At 41.6% G+C, this 16,156-nt stretch overlaps 1 protein-coding gene and 1 long non-coding RNA gene across 9 annotated transcripts in view; one reads left to right on the forward strand and one right to left on the reverse strand.

The window, feature by feature from the left end:
• Positions 1-10,632, reverse strand: part of ANKRD26 (ankyrin repeat domain containing 26) — a 47,836-nt gene extending 37,204 nt beyond the window's left edge. Inside the window, exons 1-9 of one of the 8 annotated variants that reach the window (XR_013182452.1) lie at positions 10,204-10,632; positions 8,396-8,510; positions 7,986-8,159; positions 7,751-7,857; positions 7,114-7,251; positions 6,197-6,348; positions 3,267-3,317; positions 399-432; positions 247-319 (exon numbers count right to left, since the gene is read on the reverse strand). Coding sequence is in view for 6 of the 8 variants with exons in the window: in XM_077178974.1 (XP_077035089.1) it covers positions 247-319; positions 399-432; positions 3,267-3,317; positions 6,197-6,348; positions 7,114-7,251; positions 7,751-7,857; positions 7,986-8,159; positions 8,396-8,510; positions 10,204-10,406 (1,047 nt within the window). In the remaining 2 variants the exon portion in view is untranslated. Of the gene's footprint in view, positions 1-246; positions 320-398; positions 433-3,266; positions 3,318-6,196; positions 6,349-7,113; positions 7,252-7,750; positions 7,858-7,985; positions 8,160-8,381; positions 8,511-10,203 lie in introns of those variants that run through there. The other 7 variants (XM_077178975.1, XM_077178974.1, XM_077178978.1 and 4 more) reach the window with 7 other exon arrangements.
• Positions 10,633-10,638: 6 nt separating this feature from the next.
• Positions 10,639-12,575, forward strand: LOC143694156 (uncharacterized). The gene is made up of 2 exons (XR_013182453.1): positions 10,639-11,305; positions 12,346-12,575. It is a non-coding gene; the product is annotated as an uncharacterized LOC143694156 (long non-coding RNA).
• Positions 12,576-16,156: the final 3,581 nt, after the last annotated feature.

A 16,156-nucleotide genomic window follows, 5' to 3' on the forward strand; every position in this document is an offset into this window, starting at 1 on the left:
AAAAAATATAAAACTATGTGGTTATCTTGTCACCTACTGCTTTTTGGCTTCAAATTACAAATCTACTGCATACTCTGTCACAGCTATAGGTCCTTTAGGAAAAACAGCAGAAGGAAGGCTGGCAGGCCAGAGATTGTGTTAAAGAGAAAATAATATTGGCTGGAGCTGCAGTTTCTTTCAGTTCCAAAGAATTTGCCTTCAAACCCCTTATTTTTACAGGATATTTTTCCTGTAAATGCACCATACCTTGGGGGTAAAATCAAGTTCCTCTTCCTCAGAGGTATGCCAACTGTCATCGCTCCCCTCTTTCTCAGAGCTTCTTTAAAAGCAAAGCAAAATGAGTACCGTGTCTCTCAAGTCATTCCTCAGGTTAAGTGTTATTATTTTTAAAGTCTCACCTTATTGAGTCTCCTTGGGAGAAGTCATCTATTGCTGTTCAAACATTAATCAACATGTTGAAATTAAATTTAGCATGCTAAAAATTAACCATTTAAAAATTAAATATTTTACATGGACAACTCTGCACATCATAATAGAACAATGCTTTGGGTAGTAAATTCAGTACAAGGTGGCATAAATGACTGCATTTCCAAAACAAAATTGCATCTTCAAACAACACTGAATTTTAAAAAAATAAAAAAGGAAATAAAAAGACCAGAGCTATATCTCTTTTGGAGTCTTATACCTAGAAGTTTAAAAAGCACAGAAACACCCCTAAACTTAAAAAAAAAAAAAAAAAAAAGTATAACATTAATATCCTACATTAGTAAACAATTAACAAAATGGTGGTGGTTTAGCAAGACATTAAGACTTCCAAAGTACTCATCTTACCCACAAGTACACATCACATGCAGAGATTTATTATTTTATGCAGCATTATGTATAACATTATGCTAACACTACACTATCCACTGCTCTACCCAGATACAGATTGTTTTGCAAAGGTAATGAAAATCAAAATCATAATCAAGCTCTAGAGCTCAAGTAGAAGAATCACCAACACTTCTGTACACTGCATCAAAAAGGGAATTCAGCAGACACACACAAGTGGCAAACCCAGGGCATTCTATAGGACACTCCAAGCTTTTATCAGTGTTACAAACCCGACTTGCACGTAGGATAATTGGATAAGTCAGGTCAGAAGGAACCTCAGGAAGTCTCTTAGCCAGCCTTCTCAAAGCAGGCTCAGTTATGAGGTCAGAGAAGGCTGTTCAGGGCTTTATCCAGTCTGGTCTTAAACACTTCCAAGGAGGGAGACTGTACAGCCTCTCTGTTTTACTGTTCCCACATCCAATTTGAAACTATTTTGTTGCCATTTATGCCTCTTATATCTCTGCCTCCTGTCAGTGTACCACTGGGAAGCACCTGGCTCTGTCTTCTCACTAGAAGCTGCTGCTAGGTCCCCTGCAAATTCACTTCTCTAGGCTGAAAAATTCCAGTTTCTGCAACCTCTCCTCAAAGGCCAAATACTCCTGTCCCTGATGAATCTGATGGCTTTCCACTGAGCTTGCTCAATTTTGAAAGACAAATCTCTCTTGAACTGGAGGCTCAAATTACACCCAGAGCACTGGACATAATCCAGAGAGTGCCAAGTAGAGGTGGATAATCACCTTCCTCAATCTCTTGACTATGCTGCTCTTAATACAACTCAGGACACTGTTGTCAGGGCACCCTGCTGCTGGCTCATTCTCAGCTCACTCTGCCAAGACACATCAGGCTTCCTCAGCAAGGCATCTCTCCTGCCAGGCAGTGCCACCATGCTTTTAGCAAGGGGTTGTTCTTTTCCATGTGCAGATTTTGCATTTGCCCAGGCTGAATTTTGCTAGAAAGGCCTGAGAGTTCATTTACACAGTATGTCAGAGTAAATGCCTCTCAATGACAGCATTGCCCTGAAGTGCATCCACTGATCCTCCCATCTCAGGGCTATTTGCAAACTTTTTGAGAGTGCACTCCAGCATATCACTGATCCACTAAAGAAACCTCACCTCCAAGAATCCAGCTTCAAGAGTCCTAGAACCTTCTCAACTATCAACAGCTCAGATCATATAAAAGGACTCTTAATTCCCAAAACAGAAGGGGAAAACAAACACAATTTCCACAACTTCCAATAGTACCTATTTCGGTATTCCTCAATTCTTGATAACTAATTCTTGTCAACTATCATAACAACCAATCCAAGGTCTTTGGCTGAATCATTAAAGGGAAAGGAAAACAAAGGCATATCATATGCCTGAAGACATCTCCTCCACTAGCAGTAAATACAAAAGAGCATAGGAATTTTGGCTGTTTTAAAGACAGGGTATGTGTAGAAATGTTCATGAGTACATCTCCAGACCTGCACTGGACTTTTGGACAATGAAATACAGTGTGCGTGTCATGTAGAGAAAGCCTAGAAGCTGAAACAAGGACAAGCTAACAGTTAAAAATACCAACACAGTCTCTAATTTTTACTGTTTCTTTTTGTAAACACACAATATTTAAATAATATTAATTACTTGTACATACCACAGTTCCTGTTAACTCAATCAGAACCAGCAGTCTAACCTACCTGCTAATTTCCCAAGCTGAGTAAAAATGCCTCCACCAGTGTGGAGCAGTCAGTTATCATGCCTGATGGGTGACTTCAGCTATATTTTCAATTAGTACTCAAGTAATCAAATGAGCTGAGTAAGTTTTCTGAAATTTTGCTTCCAATGAATAGATTAGTTCAGTTGGGTAGAGCATGGTGCTAATAATATCAAGTTTGTGGGTTCAATCGCTGTATGGGCCAGTCACTTAAGAGCTGGACTTGATGATCTTTGTGGGTCCCTTCTAACTCCAAATATTCTGTCATTCTGTAAATAGTGACTTTAAGCAGTGACCAAGAACAAGTCACATTGTCCTTTAGAAGGCAAGAGAGAAAGTTCATGAGCCACCTCTCAGACAGAACTCTGATTACAGTAGAAATGGGATCTAGAAAAGCAGTCTCTGGGGATTGCTTGCTTCCACTTTAATTCAAGCCCATTTCCATTTCAGAGTAAAAGAAGGGCTTATTGAAAAACATATTTACTATCACAAATGACACAAAGCAAACACTAAATTCAATAATAAAGAACAAGGCAAAACATGCAATCAAACAAAAACCACACAAAGCCTGCTCTCAAATGTAGTTCATAAAACCAGAACCATCAAAATAGGAGCCTCCAGGATAATAAACATCACAGATGTGTTGATATCTGTATACTGTACAACATGTTTCATATTTTAAATGCTACTGTACAAAATACCTTTCCTTGATTTTCCTGTTCTTGATGTCTGGTTAGGAGATTGTTGCATTTCTATATCCATTTAGGAAAAGGCATGGAAAGGACAGATGGAACAATGACATCAGAATAAACTGGAATTTCCAGAAACTTGGAAAACATAAGCAGTACATGAAAGCAGCTACAGCAATGGGAGAACACACTGTAACTATCAGCCTATTCTACAGTTAGAAGTGCTGGAAACAACCCAAACAGAGTCTAAAGAACTCTGCTCTCAAGGGACAGTGTAAAACTGTAACTTAATGTACTTGCTCCCTGTAAAACATCTATATTTCAGCATTTTGAAACACTGAAACATCTTATCAGAAATATACTCTCCTGACAATTTTGCATTTCCCTCAACTTGACTACTTTTCTAGCAGAGATGCTAATTAAATTCCTTCATGGTTGTAGAGTGCCTTACACATACAGCACACAAAAGCCCTTATTCTACGCATCTCAAAAATCCTTATGTGTCAAGAACCAAACTTTGGAGACCATCCAGAAGTTTCAAGGAAATCTTGGCTTCCTGTACTCAGACCAGCATGCAACTTTGAGACATTGTTATTTACACAAACTCATCTTAAGTTACAGTTTTAGCATGTTTGTTATCCCTTGCTAAAAAAGGAACCCAGTAACTTATTGCCTTAAACCAGCTCATCTGAAAAGTTGTGTCAGTTGGTGCCTGATACAAACATAGGCCACTTCTACCTCAGTTTGAAGAGTCCTTCATTTGACCATGCTGGACCACTCAGACATGACAAGAGAGCAGCATGTTCCCCCAGGGCTATAGAGCAGGCCACAACTGGACTAAAATGGGTGCATTGACTGGTGTATCACACAGATGTGTTTGTGTGTGTACATGTCTGTGTGTTGTGGAGCACAAGTTCAGAATATAAATCACTATGCATCTGCTCTACCCATCCCACCTAGTAAAATGCAAGAATTCATTCTGTTATTGCAGCTAACTGACACCAAATTCCTTCATGATGCAACATTTGTCTCAGAACAGAAGGGTGTCCTGCTTCTGTCGACTTTACCACAAGGAAGGAATGTACTTGCATCAAAACAAGATACATTTAAAGAGTTAAGAAAGGACTGCATGATGGTTTCTCATGTCTTCTACATTTCTCAGCTTTCTGAAGGGATAATACAGGACAGCTATTACTGAACTTGGGAGACAGAAATCACTGAATTCTTTTTAAAGATCTCTATGATGGAAACCACACAGTTTCCATAGGGACCCAGGAACACGAAAGGAACAACACATCACACGGTATTCATATAAACAAAAGCCAACTTTTGAAGTAGGCTGAATTGCTCATTAGAGGAGGGTATTTTGAAAAATATTCAACAAGTGCAAAATCAGCAAAAAGAACAAATACAACACTGAAGATCCCAGAAAAAATTGTATAGAAGAGCAACAGAAACAAAAATAATTCCAAAATAGGTTTCTCTGTTCTCCTGAGATCATTCCAAGTTCTCCTCTAACAGAGGCTTCAAAGTCTGTTACTGCAGCATATTAGAAGGACTCTCCTGCTACAGGACCTGTACTTTTGTGTGCAAGGTAGAGACTGCAGAATTAATGCAGGTAAATATTCTCTTCATGTTACTAATCCCTAAGAGACAGTAACAGTGTGCACTATTTGGGCAAAAGCAACACTTTCCTGGTTAAACCACCGGTATCAAAATCTTTAAAGAAGAAAAAATCCCTGCAATCTATCAAGAAACTCTCCAAATCTCTGACTAGTTCAAATCAAGTGTTCCTAAGTCAAAGCAACAAAGCCTGACTCTAAATTAAATTCCTGTATCTAGGAAAGGTCAGTGAGGAAAAATATCCCATATTTTGCTCATTTTTCTAGACATATTTAAAAATGGAGTAAGGAACTGTATTTAAAGGAATAATGAATTGTGTTTGAGCAGTGTCTTCTGCCCATTTGCCAGATAGTACCAAAGTAACACCCTTAAAAATTTGGAAAGAGTAAAATCTCCCACTTGTAGGGCTTGAAATGTAAAGTACAAGACACACTATTTCATTTATACTAAGGTATTCATTTTCTAAGATTCCTCTAGGACTCTGAGCTCATAACCATAGGCTGAATTTTTAAAACTCACTGAAGGAGTTAATTTTTTGATCACAAGGCAATTTAATTTTTCTGGATCACAAGATAATAATTATTTTCTAAAAAATTTCATAAAAATTACTGAAAGTGGAAGAAAAGCATTCTTATTACTTTTATTGTAAATCAAACTATGCTCTAGCCAATGCAGCATTCACAGACACTCCAATGTTATTGTCAACAAAGTTACTTTTCCAATATAATATTTGCTAAGTATGTCTCTACAGCACCTACATGGAAACAGTTAAAACTGATTTTGAGAAATAGGACATGCAAAAAGGACCTTAGTGCAGATGGAACTATTAACATTAAAATGAAGACACAAACTTCATGAAAATCAACAAGACACATACCTTTCTGCTCATTTCTCTGTTGCTTCCCAAGTACAGAAAGAGGAACAACTACTCAGGTAGAACCCACTGCTTTTGTAATTGGATTTTCACAATCTGAGTTGCCATCTCTAGGTAAAAGTACATGCTTGAAAAGTAAACACTTTTGCCTAGTTCCTTCCCTATCCTCCTAGCTCTCTCAAGGAAAACCCAAATAGGTGGACAGTCTGACAGACAGAGAGTAACCCTAAGAAGCGAACACAGAATGCAAATCAAATGCTTTCACAGCCTAACAAGCAGCACTTCCAACTATCATCAAATAAGCACATTGACAAAGCTATTGCTACTCCATCTGATGCCTCCACTAAAGCAAAAGGTGAACACAGTAAGCACTAAGAACACAAACCCACTAAGAAAAAGCCACACTGATTCTCCTCGTGAGCTACTCTGTGGTGAAGGGTCTTACCTCCTCTGTCCACAGCAGGTGCACCCAAGGTGAAGCCAGCAGCTGCTGCCCTGTGTGGAGTGCCAAGTGCTGTGATGCCTCGTGCACCACCACCTGTAGAAGCTTCTCCTGTGTTTTCCCAGTCTGCATATTCTGCCAGTTGTTTGCTAAGACTGTACAGAAAAAGAGAGAAAATGCATTAGGTAAAAAATAATCCCATACCTGCATATACCATTTAATAGAAGAGTTAACAGCCACTTCTTATCCAACCTATTCTTATCCCATGCGTAGCCTTTTAAATACTCATATGCATTTACTGCATGACTATTACATACTTCAATATTCACTACAGTCACATTCACTCTACAGTCACATTCAAACCTACAAAGGTATTAACTCCTGCTTGGTACCTGTCAAGTTTCACCTCTGGATAACTGTAGGAGACAGACATATTTTAGAGTTTATATTGAGCAAATGTGAGCTTAGCAATAAAACCTGAAATCTAACAGAGAACTCTGGGTAAAAATTTTCCTCAACTTCCAAGTTCACACTAGACATTGGAATGATACATAGACAACAGGAGGACATGACCACAAGTTGTGCTGGGGAAGGTTAAACTGGGTATTAGGAAAAATTACTTCAGGGAAAGGGTTGTCAGGCATTAGAACAGACTGAGCAGTGAAGCTGTTGAGTCACCAGCCCTGGAGGTATTTGAAAGATGTTGTAGATTGGCACTTAGGGACATGGTTTAGTGGTGGGCTTGGCAGTGTTGTTTCTCAGAGGCCTTTTCCAATTTAAATAATTCTATGAAGACATCACTGAGAGCACCTTCAACACAAGTCTCAGCACACTACTAAACTTTGGTGCTGTTATCAAAAATTATCAAAAACCACACTGATAACTGAAAACTTACTCTAATGATACGGTTTAAAATTTACCTAGAATATCCATGAATAACAGCATAATCCTCAGCTGTCCATCCATTAGTGTCTTTATGGGAAACATCAGCACCATACCGAAGAAGAACCTTTATCACGTTAAGCTCTCCACCAGAAGCAGCAGTCATAAGTGGGGTTCTGAAGGATCCAAGAAATATGATATGAAATAGATTGCTTTACAGTCACCATAAATATTTTTGTTTCTGTTCGCCCTCAAAAAAGTTTACTTTAAAATAACAAACAAAAGAACAATAATTTTTCATTAAGATAAACAATAAAATCAGAGAGGGTCTCAAAACAATTAAATGTTTAATCTTGAAACAAAGCTGTCACACAGACAACACTTAGAAACTCTACTACTATGCAGGAGATGGCTTTTCAATTTGAGGGAAGGCCACTGAGCTAGTGGCAGGCTTCCTGCCAGAAAAGCCATCACAGACAATCCTCAATATGGAAAGCATCGAACGAGATACGACAGCAAGCACCGAGGTATGACCATCTTTCACAAGTCACACAGAAGTAACTGCTTCTGTGTGGCTCCTTGTTCTGTATTTTTTCAAACATCACTCCCATGCCTCTCTCAAGCCAAGCTGAAGAACATTAAAGAGACCCGTGTAAAGTTTTGACAGCCCCTCACCTTTCACATTGATCTCGAGCATGGACGTCAGCTCCTTTTTTAAGGAGAAACTCCATTATTTCTTCATGATGTTCAGAGACAGCAAGAATAAGAGGGGTACATCCCTCCTGAAAGGGCAGATAAAGTTAAAAATCAAAGTTTAAAAAAAAAATCCAAAAAACCAACCAAACAAAACTTTAAGAAAAATATGAATGCACCTTTTGGAAAGCACTTCATTAGCAAATATAAAATTTACCTTATTTTGGGCATCAATATTGGCATTATGCTGAAGTAACAGCCCTGCTACAGTAGTATTACCAGACAGGACAGCCAGGTGAAGGGCAGTGTTGCCATCAGCATCTGCCAGATTTGGGTCAGCACCATGTTCTAGCAGAATAGCCACACATTTTTCTTGCTGGCATTGTACTGCCTGGAAACAAAACACAAAAAACTTCCAGCATTTTCAGTTTCACTTTGTAGCAATTCCTCCATCTTCCCAATACTGGGAATTAAGAGCACCTTCAAAGATAGCTAACATATGCCCATTCCACAACAATCACAATATGCGTGATTTTACAAAGGTCCACATAAAGAATACTGAAAAATACATCATTTAGTTCAAAATCAGTAAGTCTTACTTGCAAGAACGTACCATAGTCCACGTACCTTCATCAGTGGTGATCTGTTATCATTGTCAAAAAGATTTAGCTTACACTTGTTTTCTACTAGAAATGTAACTACATCCACATGGCCATTTGCACAAGCAAGATGCAGAGCTGTCCTAAAAATTAAATAAATTGAATTAGCACAGACAGGGATAATTTCAGGGTTTTTTGATAAACAGATGTGACCACAAGTTTGAGTTTGCAAATCTCAAGCTTAAGAACACACTCCATTAGCTGCACAGTAGCTGCACACCAGCTGGGACTTGCTAGCAAAAACCCTCCACAGCATCTGCTAGTAGGGGGACACTTCCTTCACTGCAAAACAGAGTCTGCAGAGATTCCTGTGCCCAGGCGTTGGGTATTGTCCTCTGTAGTGTGGGACTACACGTGGCACAGCAACAGAGACCAAAGCCAGGCAATCTGAGCTGGCAAATCAACTTCTAAGTTTTTCTTTGATCATTCATGGGCCAGAAGTGTATTGGAGATGTTAGAGATGGGTTGAATTGAACCCTCGCTTTGAGAACCTTCCCTTTTTCTCTAGCTTTTTACTACTGAAGCAAAACCAAGACCACATTTGCACCAAAGTGCCCCTAACAACATGTAGCAAACCAGAGAGCAGAACACTCTGATCCTGACTACAGGAAAGTAATTTTTGACTTTCCTATAATGTTTAACTATCATAGTCATAAAAAGCCTACTACAGATTAAGTCCTTTCCGAGGAGGCAATACTGTGTTTCCACAATATATAACCAGCACAGGAAAACTGAACTTCTTCAATTTAAAGCCTTGCCAGAAGGAAAAGAAGTCCTTCAAACCACAACATCTTAGGTCTGATGTCAATTAACCAATCTACTTGCACACAAAGACACAACCACCAAGGAAGTCCTTGCACGTGTTTCCTCCTACAAATCTAGTAGGTGTTTTTAGGGCAATAAAACTAGATGAGCTTTATTGCTGCCAGAAGTCCAGCCTAGGAAGCTGAGCTACTCTGCTAAAACCAGACCCTCTTCAGAACATCACAAAGGATTTGACTCAGAGCCTTTTCAGAAAAAGTGATTCCCTTTTGCTTATGATAGATCACTAGGAACTATGCTGCAGCCCAGGGCTTCTCCTGAAGGTAGAACTGTTAAGTGCTTGCTGTGCTTGATTCAAACCCCCACACAACACCTGCCTGAAAGCAACAGCTTCTCCTGCAAGTCACTGAACAGATATTCCAGTCCAAGGTACTGATCAGCTGTACCACAGCCTCAGAACAAAAAACTAACTGCCAACTAAAACCACACTGTGGCTTAGGCTGTCGCATCACACTCAAAAAAAGCAACTATGCGTGCAACATCAATAAACAACACGCTTTCCACCTTTCTTTAAGTTGCTCCCAGCTGAGGCAGCACATCCTTCGGGCTCAGCTACTGAACCTGCAGGCTGAGCCCTCAGAGGTGCACAGAGAGGGATGCGATTACACTCAGACTTCAAACCCTGTCTAGAGAATGGCCACAAGGCTCCTCTTGCAGTCCCCCTTTGCCAGGCTAAGAGCTCGCTTCCACCCCCGCGCCCCTGGGCAAGGACATAGGAGTCCGGGAATGAGGGCACTGAGGAAGCCGGGTCACAAACGGTAAGGCGACAGTTGGCCGAATTCAAGGGGTTTTTGGCAGCCCAAGGCTGATTCCCACAGCCAGCCAAGGGCTGCGGCGCCCGTACTCCCACTCCTCCCAGCGCCGCTGCCGCTCCGCTCCTGCGCCGGGGAGCTCGCGGGGCTCCTACAGCTGCACCTGGGGCTCCCGAGACCGCCCGGCGGCTCCCGCCCTTACCGCTCCGCCTTGTCCCGCCCGTCGATGCCGTATTTCTTCAGTCCCTGCCGCACCTGGGCCAGGTCGCCGCTGGCGGCCGCGCGGTGTAGCTTGCCCAGGTCCTTCTGCCGAAGCTCGTAGGCACCGCCGGGGGAGGGAAGGGAGGCGCTGCCGGCCGGCGGCTGCCCCTTCCTCTTCCTCCCGAACCCGAAGATCCTCTTCATCCTGCAGCAGGAACGCAGGCACAGTCCCGTCTAAGGAGAGCGACGGCAGGAAGCACCGGCGGGCTGTACCGTGCCTCAAGCAGGGGCAGGGGAGGGGAGATCCCGGCACCGAGCTCGACTCGATGCGGCTCCTGCGGAGCGAACCCCGGGCGCGGCGGGACCCCCGGGCAGAGCCCGCGCCCACCGCCCCCAGCAGCCCCGTCCCACCGCACCGCGAGCTCCGCGCAGGCGCGGGCGGCCCGGCGCAGGCGCGGCCGCGGGAGGCGGGGAGTTAGGAGGAGAATAGTGCTCGGATGGAATTAATGTCCCAGGGCACTCAGTGCTGCGTGGGTGTCGCTATCGGGCTTGGGTGAATGGTTGACAAGAACAGACAGGAAGGATTAATACAAGTGGAAAGGGGATGGAGCCGAGCTTCAGACATCATCTACTTCCGTGGCTGAGCAGGTGCTGAGGAATATGTCTGGTCCAGGTAGCTGGGATCGCAAGCTGCCGACTGAGATGCAGGTTGAGCTTTGGGTGGGAGCCCAAGACAAGAGGCCGTGAGCTGCCAACCTTCGGGATATAGCCAAGAGCGCGAAGATGTGTGATGCTAGTCAGGTGAACAGACTCTGGGAGACACAGCAGGAGCCTGGAATTGCCGACTTTTTGGGTAGCAAAGGAGATGAAGAGCGCCAGCCAAGTCGTTGAACATGGAGAGTGGGACAAGAGCCGAAGACTCGGGCGGAAGAGCAGGACTGGCTCAGGGGGCGACTGTGAGGCTGTAGAAGTCCAGAGGTTCTTTATGGAGGTGCTCTCCTCAGAGGCACCAGCTCGAGCTGTTTCTGTGTTACTGCACAGGAATAAATTGCTTTATGGAACGAGATATCTGGGACTCTGCTATTGGAAAGCGGGGTCGAACGGTAAGGAAAGCTGGTGTGACCGTGTGAGAGTCGGGGTGCGGGGAGATGTGTCCGGCGAGCCGCCCTCACCGCGCTGGACCCGTGGGGGCTGCGCTTCCAGCAGTGGAAGCTGTGACACCTTCGGGGTGTGAGACTGTCAGAGCTTTGTGAATGGTCAGACTGGGAAGCTTCCCTAACATCCATGACGGACTCAGAAAGTTACTTTCTGATAACTGGGGCTAAGTTGGCACCGACACAGAGGAATACAAACATGCATGCAGACGGCCTGTATGAAACTGTAGTAGAGAAAGCAAAATATTGGGTAAGTTTGGAATAATTATTAATATTGTACTGCTACAGTGATGCTACTGGGTAGTTCAGATACCATATAATTTGGGGCTGATGCCATGGTACAGTATACCCTAGGGTATTTGGCTAATGGAACACCTTGCCAAAACAATTCTTCCTATCTATAGAAACTACTTTTTGCATATGAATTTCTGAAAAACAGATGGCAAACAAAACCTAATTCAAACAGAGAAATGCATTTCACTATGATAAGCACTAAAAATATTTATTGCAACTGGACAGGAATATAGTACCACTTTGTAGGGAGGTGATTCAGCCCTTAGAAATATTTTCTTTTCCTTCATCACTAAGAATGGTATATATATTAAAATCTTTATTTTCCTTTCCAGAATGAACCTTCACAGCTTTATCAAAGGTTTGCTTCTGGCAATATTCTCTTCTGTTGCGGTGACTGATGTACAGATACTTTCATTAGTTGATTCTCAGTGTATTAGCAGTGTTCTGTTTTTTTCAGACCTGACACTAGAAAGAAGAGCCAAAGTAATAATAACAATAATTTTAAAAAGATGTAAAAATACTCTTTTGCTGAAACTGCAGCTAAGTAGATTCAGGCTGCAAAACCTAAATTTCTATGAGTATTAGGAAATTACTAGTAACCATTTTGAGAGTGTCTCTATAGTTAGTCTGACCATTTAATGGAAAAATGGAGAGCAAAATGCATTTTCTAACTGGATATATTTGTTTTCTTCCAGCCATCTTAGAAGAAAGGCAAGTTTTTATTTACAAGATGGCAACATGGGATAAACATGAGTCATCTCTCTGCTCTTCAGGAGGAAGTGTTTTATCTCAACTTTTCAAGTGGACACATGCTCAGCCACAGATAGTTTTGTTTTTACAGGTTACTCCCCAGCTAAGAGCAGGAAACCCTAATTCTATGTCAAATATTTCAGAATGGTATCAATAAAAAACCCTGTGATTACAATGTCAGTTTCAGTTGGTGAATTTGATAGCTGAATGGGCTAAAATTTAGTTTCATGCTTTTGAAGATAGGGGATGCAGATGGGATCATAAGAGTCATATGGGTACAACTGGAGCTGTTCATTCCTTACTAGCCAAAAAAGATGCAAAAGAAATAGCTAGTCTCTGTCACTAAAGCAACTGTCAGCTGTTTTATCAATACTACTTCTTTAATTGTGTTGGCTCAGGGTGCTGTTGAAGATACCAAAGTGTATGTTTTTAGTTTTGATCTATTTCTATTTTAAATTTAATTTTTATAGTTCCTTTTTGGATTTAGGTTTGGGTTTTTTTTTTTTTTTAAATTTTGGTATTTCCTATTCTGTTCAGGGTTCTATATGCTTATCTGTAGTTTTCTCAGTATCATCTAATAGCAGCTGTTTCTTTTCCTGCCTGCATGAAATGTTCCATCCCTGTTCCTGAATTCTTGTTTCATTACAAGACTTCTGTATCACAGGGAGATTTCCAAATAGGGCTTAAGTGTGACTTAAGTGTTGCATAAGCACTGGTATTTGGATTAGTCTGCTATAGGTACACCTTTCCTTTGACATGATTCACTGTAGCTGGATAATTTAGCTCACAATCTTTGTACAGCTGAGGTATAAAATGACAGTCTGAAATTCCCCTTTGCCAGTATGGCTAATTCCCCTATTAGACCACCTGGTGTATTTTGTCTACCAGGAAGGAAAAGTGTCAGTAAAGACTTGGGCTGATAACAATATGCTGCTAAGAATCTGGTATAGTACACCTGCTTTGCAACTGCTGTATTTATAGAAGAAGTGATACAGCTTAGAAAAGCTGCCTGGGAGGATTGCATGTCTCAGTAATGCCGACTCTGAGGCTTTGAAGGGGACAGGATAGTTAGAACATATCCTGCAGACAGTGACTTCAGCAGCTTTTGCTCTAAGAGCAGAGCTGCAGCTGTGGGGGTGCTTCTGGTGTGCCACCTCTGAATTCCAGAGTCATTGGACAGTTGTGAGTCCAGTGGGGGCAGTTTGCTCCCAGTCCAGCCTGACACACCATATCCGATGCACATGGTAGGATTAACAGCTAGCTTTCCATTCAGGATGTAGAAGGGATTTCTTTTGGCTTCCTCTTAAGTGATGAGCAAGAAAATTTATTTTCTTTTCAATACACTAAAGGAGTTACTATATGAGATTGGTGCTAACACCACTAAGGTTATGGGTTCAATCCTTTTATGGGCCATTCACTTAAAAGTTGTACTTGATGATCCATCCTTGTAGGTCCCTTCCAACCCAGAATCTTCTGTGATACTATGATTCAGAAGAGGCTTATTAGAGTATTCAGAACCACACAAATTCACTGGCTCACACTTTCTGGGCTACCAGTATACAGTTATGGAATGAACTCTGTGTTATTGTGGAGTCAGGTAGGTCGCAATTGGATTTGTTAGGTTTGGTTCATTTTAGTTGAGAGAAATGCAAAGTAAGACCTTTGTCTTCCTTCTTTTTATTAAACTACTTGGAAATTATAAACCACAAGAAAGGGAGAAATGTCTGCTGACAGTAGGACTGAAATGCATTGAGAACTTACTCCAATTCCTAAATGCTGTGGCTTAACCTCAGACCCAAACTGAGGTACCACATAGCTGCATGATCACTATCCCCTGCATACACACCACCATCCCCTCAACCCAGTGGGATGGGGAATTAGAAAAAGTAACATAAAACCCCTGACTTGTGGGTTCAGATAAGAACAGTTTAATAATGGATACAAACAAAAAGGTAAGAATTGTAATTTCTAAAAAAGGAAAAATTAAACCCATAAGAAACAAGTGATCCACAATACAGGTGCTCACTACCCACTGATTGATGCCCATCCTGTATAACTTGACCCAGTTTCTATGGTGTGGAATATGCCTTGGGCCAGTTTGGGTAAGCTGTCCTAGCTTACTCCTCCCAGCTTTTTGTGCATCTCCCCACTGGCTGAGACATGAGACATTGAAAACTCCCAGACTTCTGATAAGCACTGCTCAGCAACAGCCAAAACAGTGTGTTATTGTGCTGGTGGGGCTGTGGTAGAGTTAATTTTCTTCACAGTGACTGGTATGGGGCTGTGTTTTTGATTTGTTCTGAGCATAGTGATGATGATGATGTAGAGGTGTTTTTGCCATTGTTGAGCAGTGCTGTTGGGTCCTAAGAGTGCAGTCCTGGGCCACCTGCTCTGGGATAGCCACAAAATGTCAGGTCCTGAGAGCATAATCACAGACCACCTACCCAGGTAGAAGATATTTGGGATACCCCTGGGCTAAATTAGGTAGAACAATGCCAAACAATCAAGTAGAAAGTTTTATTCATGGCAGCAATGATGGCAGAACTAATCTTAATTTCCAGTCTTACTTTTTCTGAAAAGTGCTGAATGTTCAGAATCCAACTGCATTAAGGCTGTACATTCCTCTCCAATGAAGAGTCTATCAGTGATTCCAGTAATGGCAATGAAATAATTTGAGCTGAAATGCTTTGTAGGATTAGACCTGTGTTTGGGTTTGGTGCATCCGGACAGTGAACTTAACACATCAATTAATCTGAGTCTGCAGTGCAAATATCAGCCCTGCCTAGGAGCTGTGCTTGAGTACAGAGAACGTGTGAGGAACATTCTGATGGAGAGGTATGGGAGCCTTCATCCTTCCAGCAGTGAACAACTAATAAGAGAGTAGGCAGAAAGTCAATGATGACATTATTCACTTTGTTGTCTGATGAAATGTTTTGTTGTCCTTACAGTTTGTGCCAGCTGTGTTTCAGATACTGATAAATTTGAGTTTAGAATAGGCTTAGACATGGTTTTCAACAGACACTGAGGGAGAGAACCATGATTGTTCCCAGAAAAGTCCCCTGAAAGCTTCAGTTGGTAAATGATTTTTCTGTGACCCTCACATACTGATTATTAGGCATTTTTTCAAGTTCAAGTTAGTTTCAATTTCTTGAAAGACTGAGACTTCCTGAAACAATTATGCATACTTGGTGTTTAAAATCAAGCCAGCATCAGACAAAAAGAAATCAGTGCTAAATCAAAACATACTTGCTGTGATCAAATTGCTAAATAGCCAGATTTCATCAGCTTACATGGCACCAGAGAGCTTACTGCTGCTTTTACGTCATGTGCCTTTACTTAGAGTTACTGTTGCTCCTCTCCTCCTCTGAGCAGAGGTCTCATTCTCAATTATGTGAAGAACTCATGCAATGTACTGTTTAATTAAAATTGTTAGCCTCCAAAGGGCATTTGGGACGTACAACCCATACATTTGCTAATAAATGTAACTTTCACAGCAATCACCTGGAGAGGAGGTGGAACATTATTTTAATGCACTTTTTGCCAACTGTACTTTGGTATAGGTGTGGAGAGTGATGTCTCAGAGTTCTAATGCCTGCCTTCATGAATTTGAGGAAATGAAGACTGGTGAGGTGGAATTCCATAGATGTCCACTTCCCAGCAAGACCTGGGAATGGTTTTTATTCTTGACTTCCAGGTCTCAAACATGTCTCTAAGCATGAAAATAACACTGGAAACATTCCAAACACATTAAAGGAA

The sequence above is a fragment of the Agelaius phoeniceus genome, chromosome 5 (assembly GCF_051311805.1).
Source record: "Agelaius phoeniceus isolate bAgePho1 chromosome 5, bAgePho1.hap1, whole genome shotgun sequence".
Taxonomy (NCBI): Eukaryota; Metazoa; Chordata; class Aves; order Passeriformes; family Icteridae; genus Agelaius; species Agelaius phoeniceus.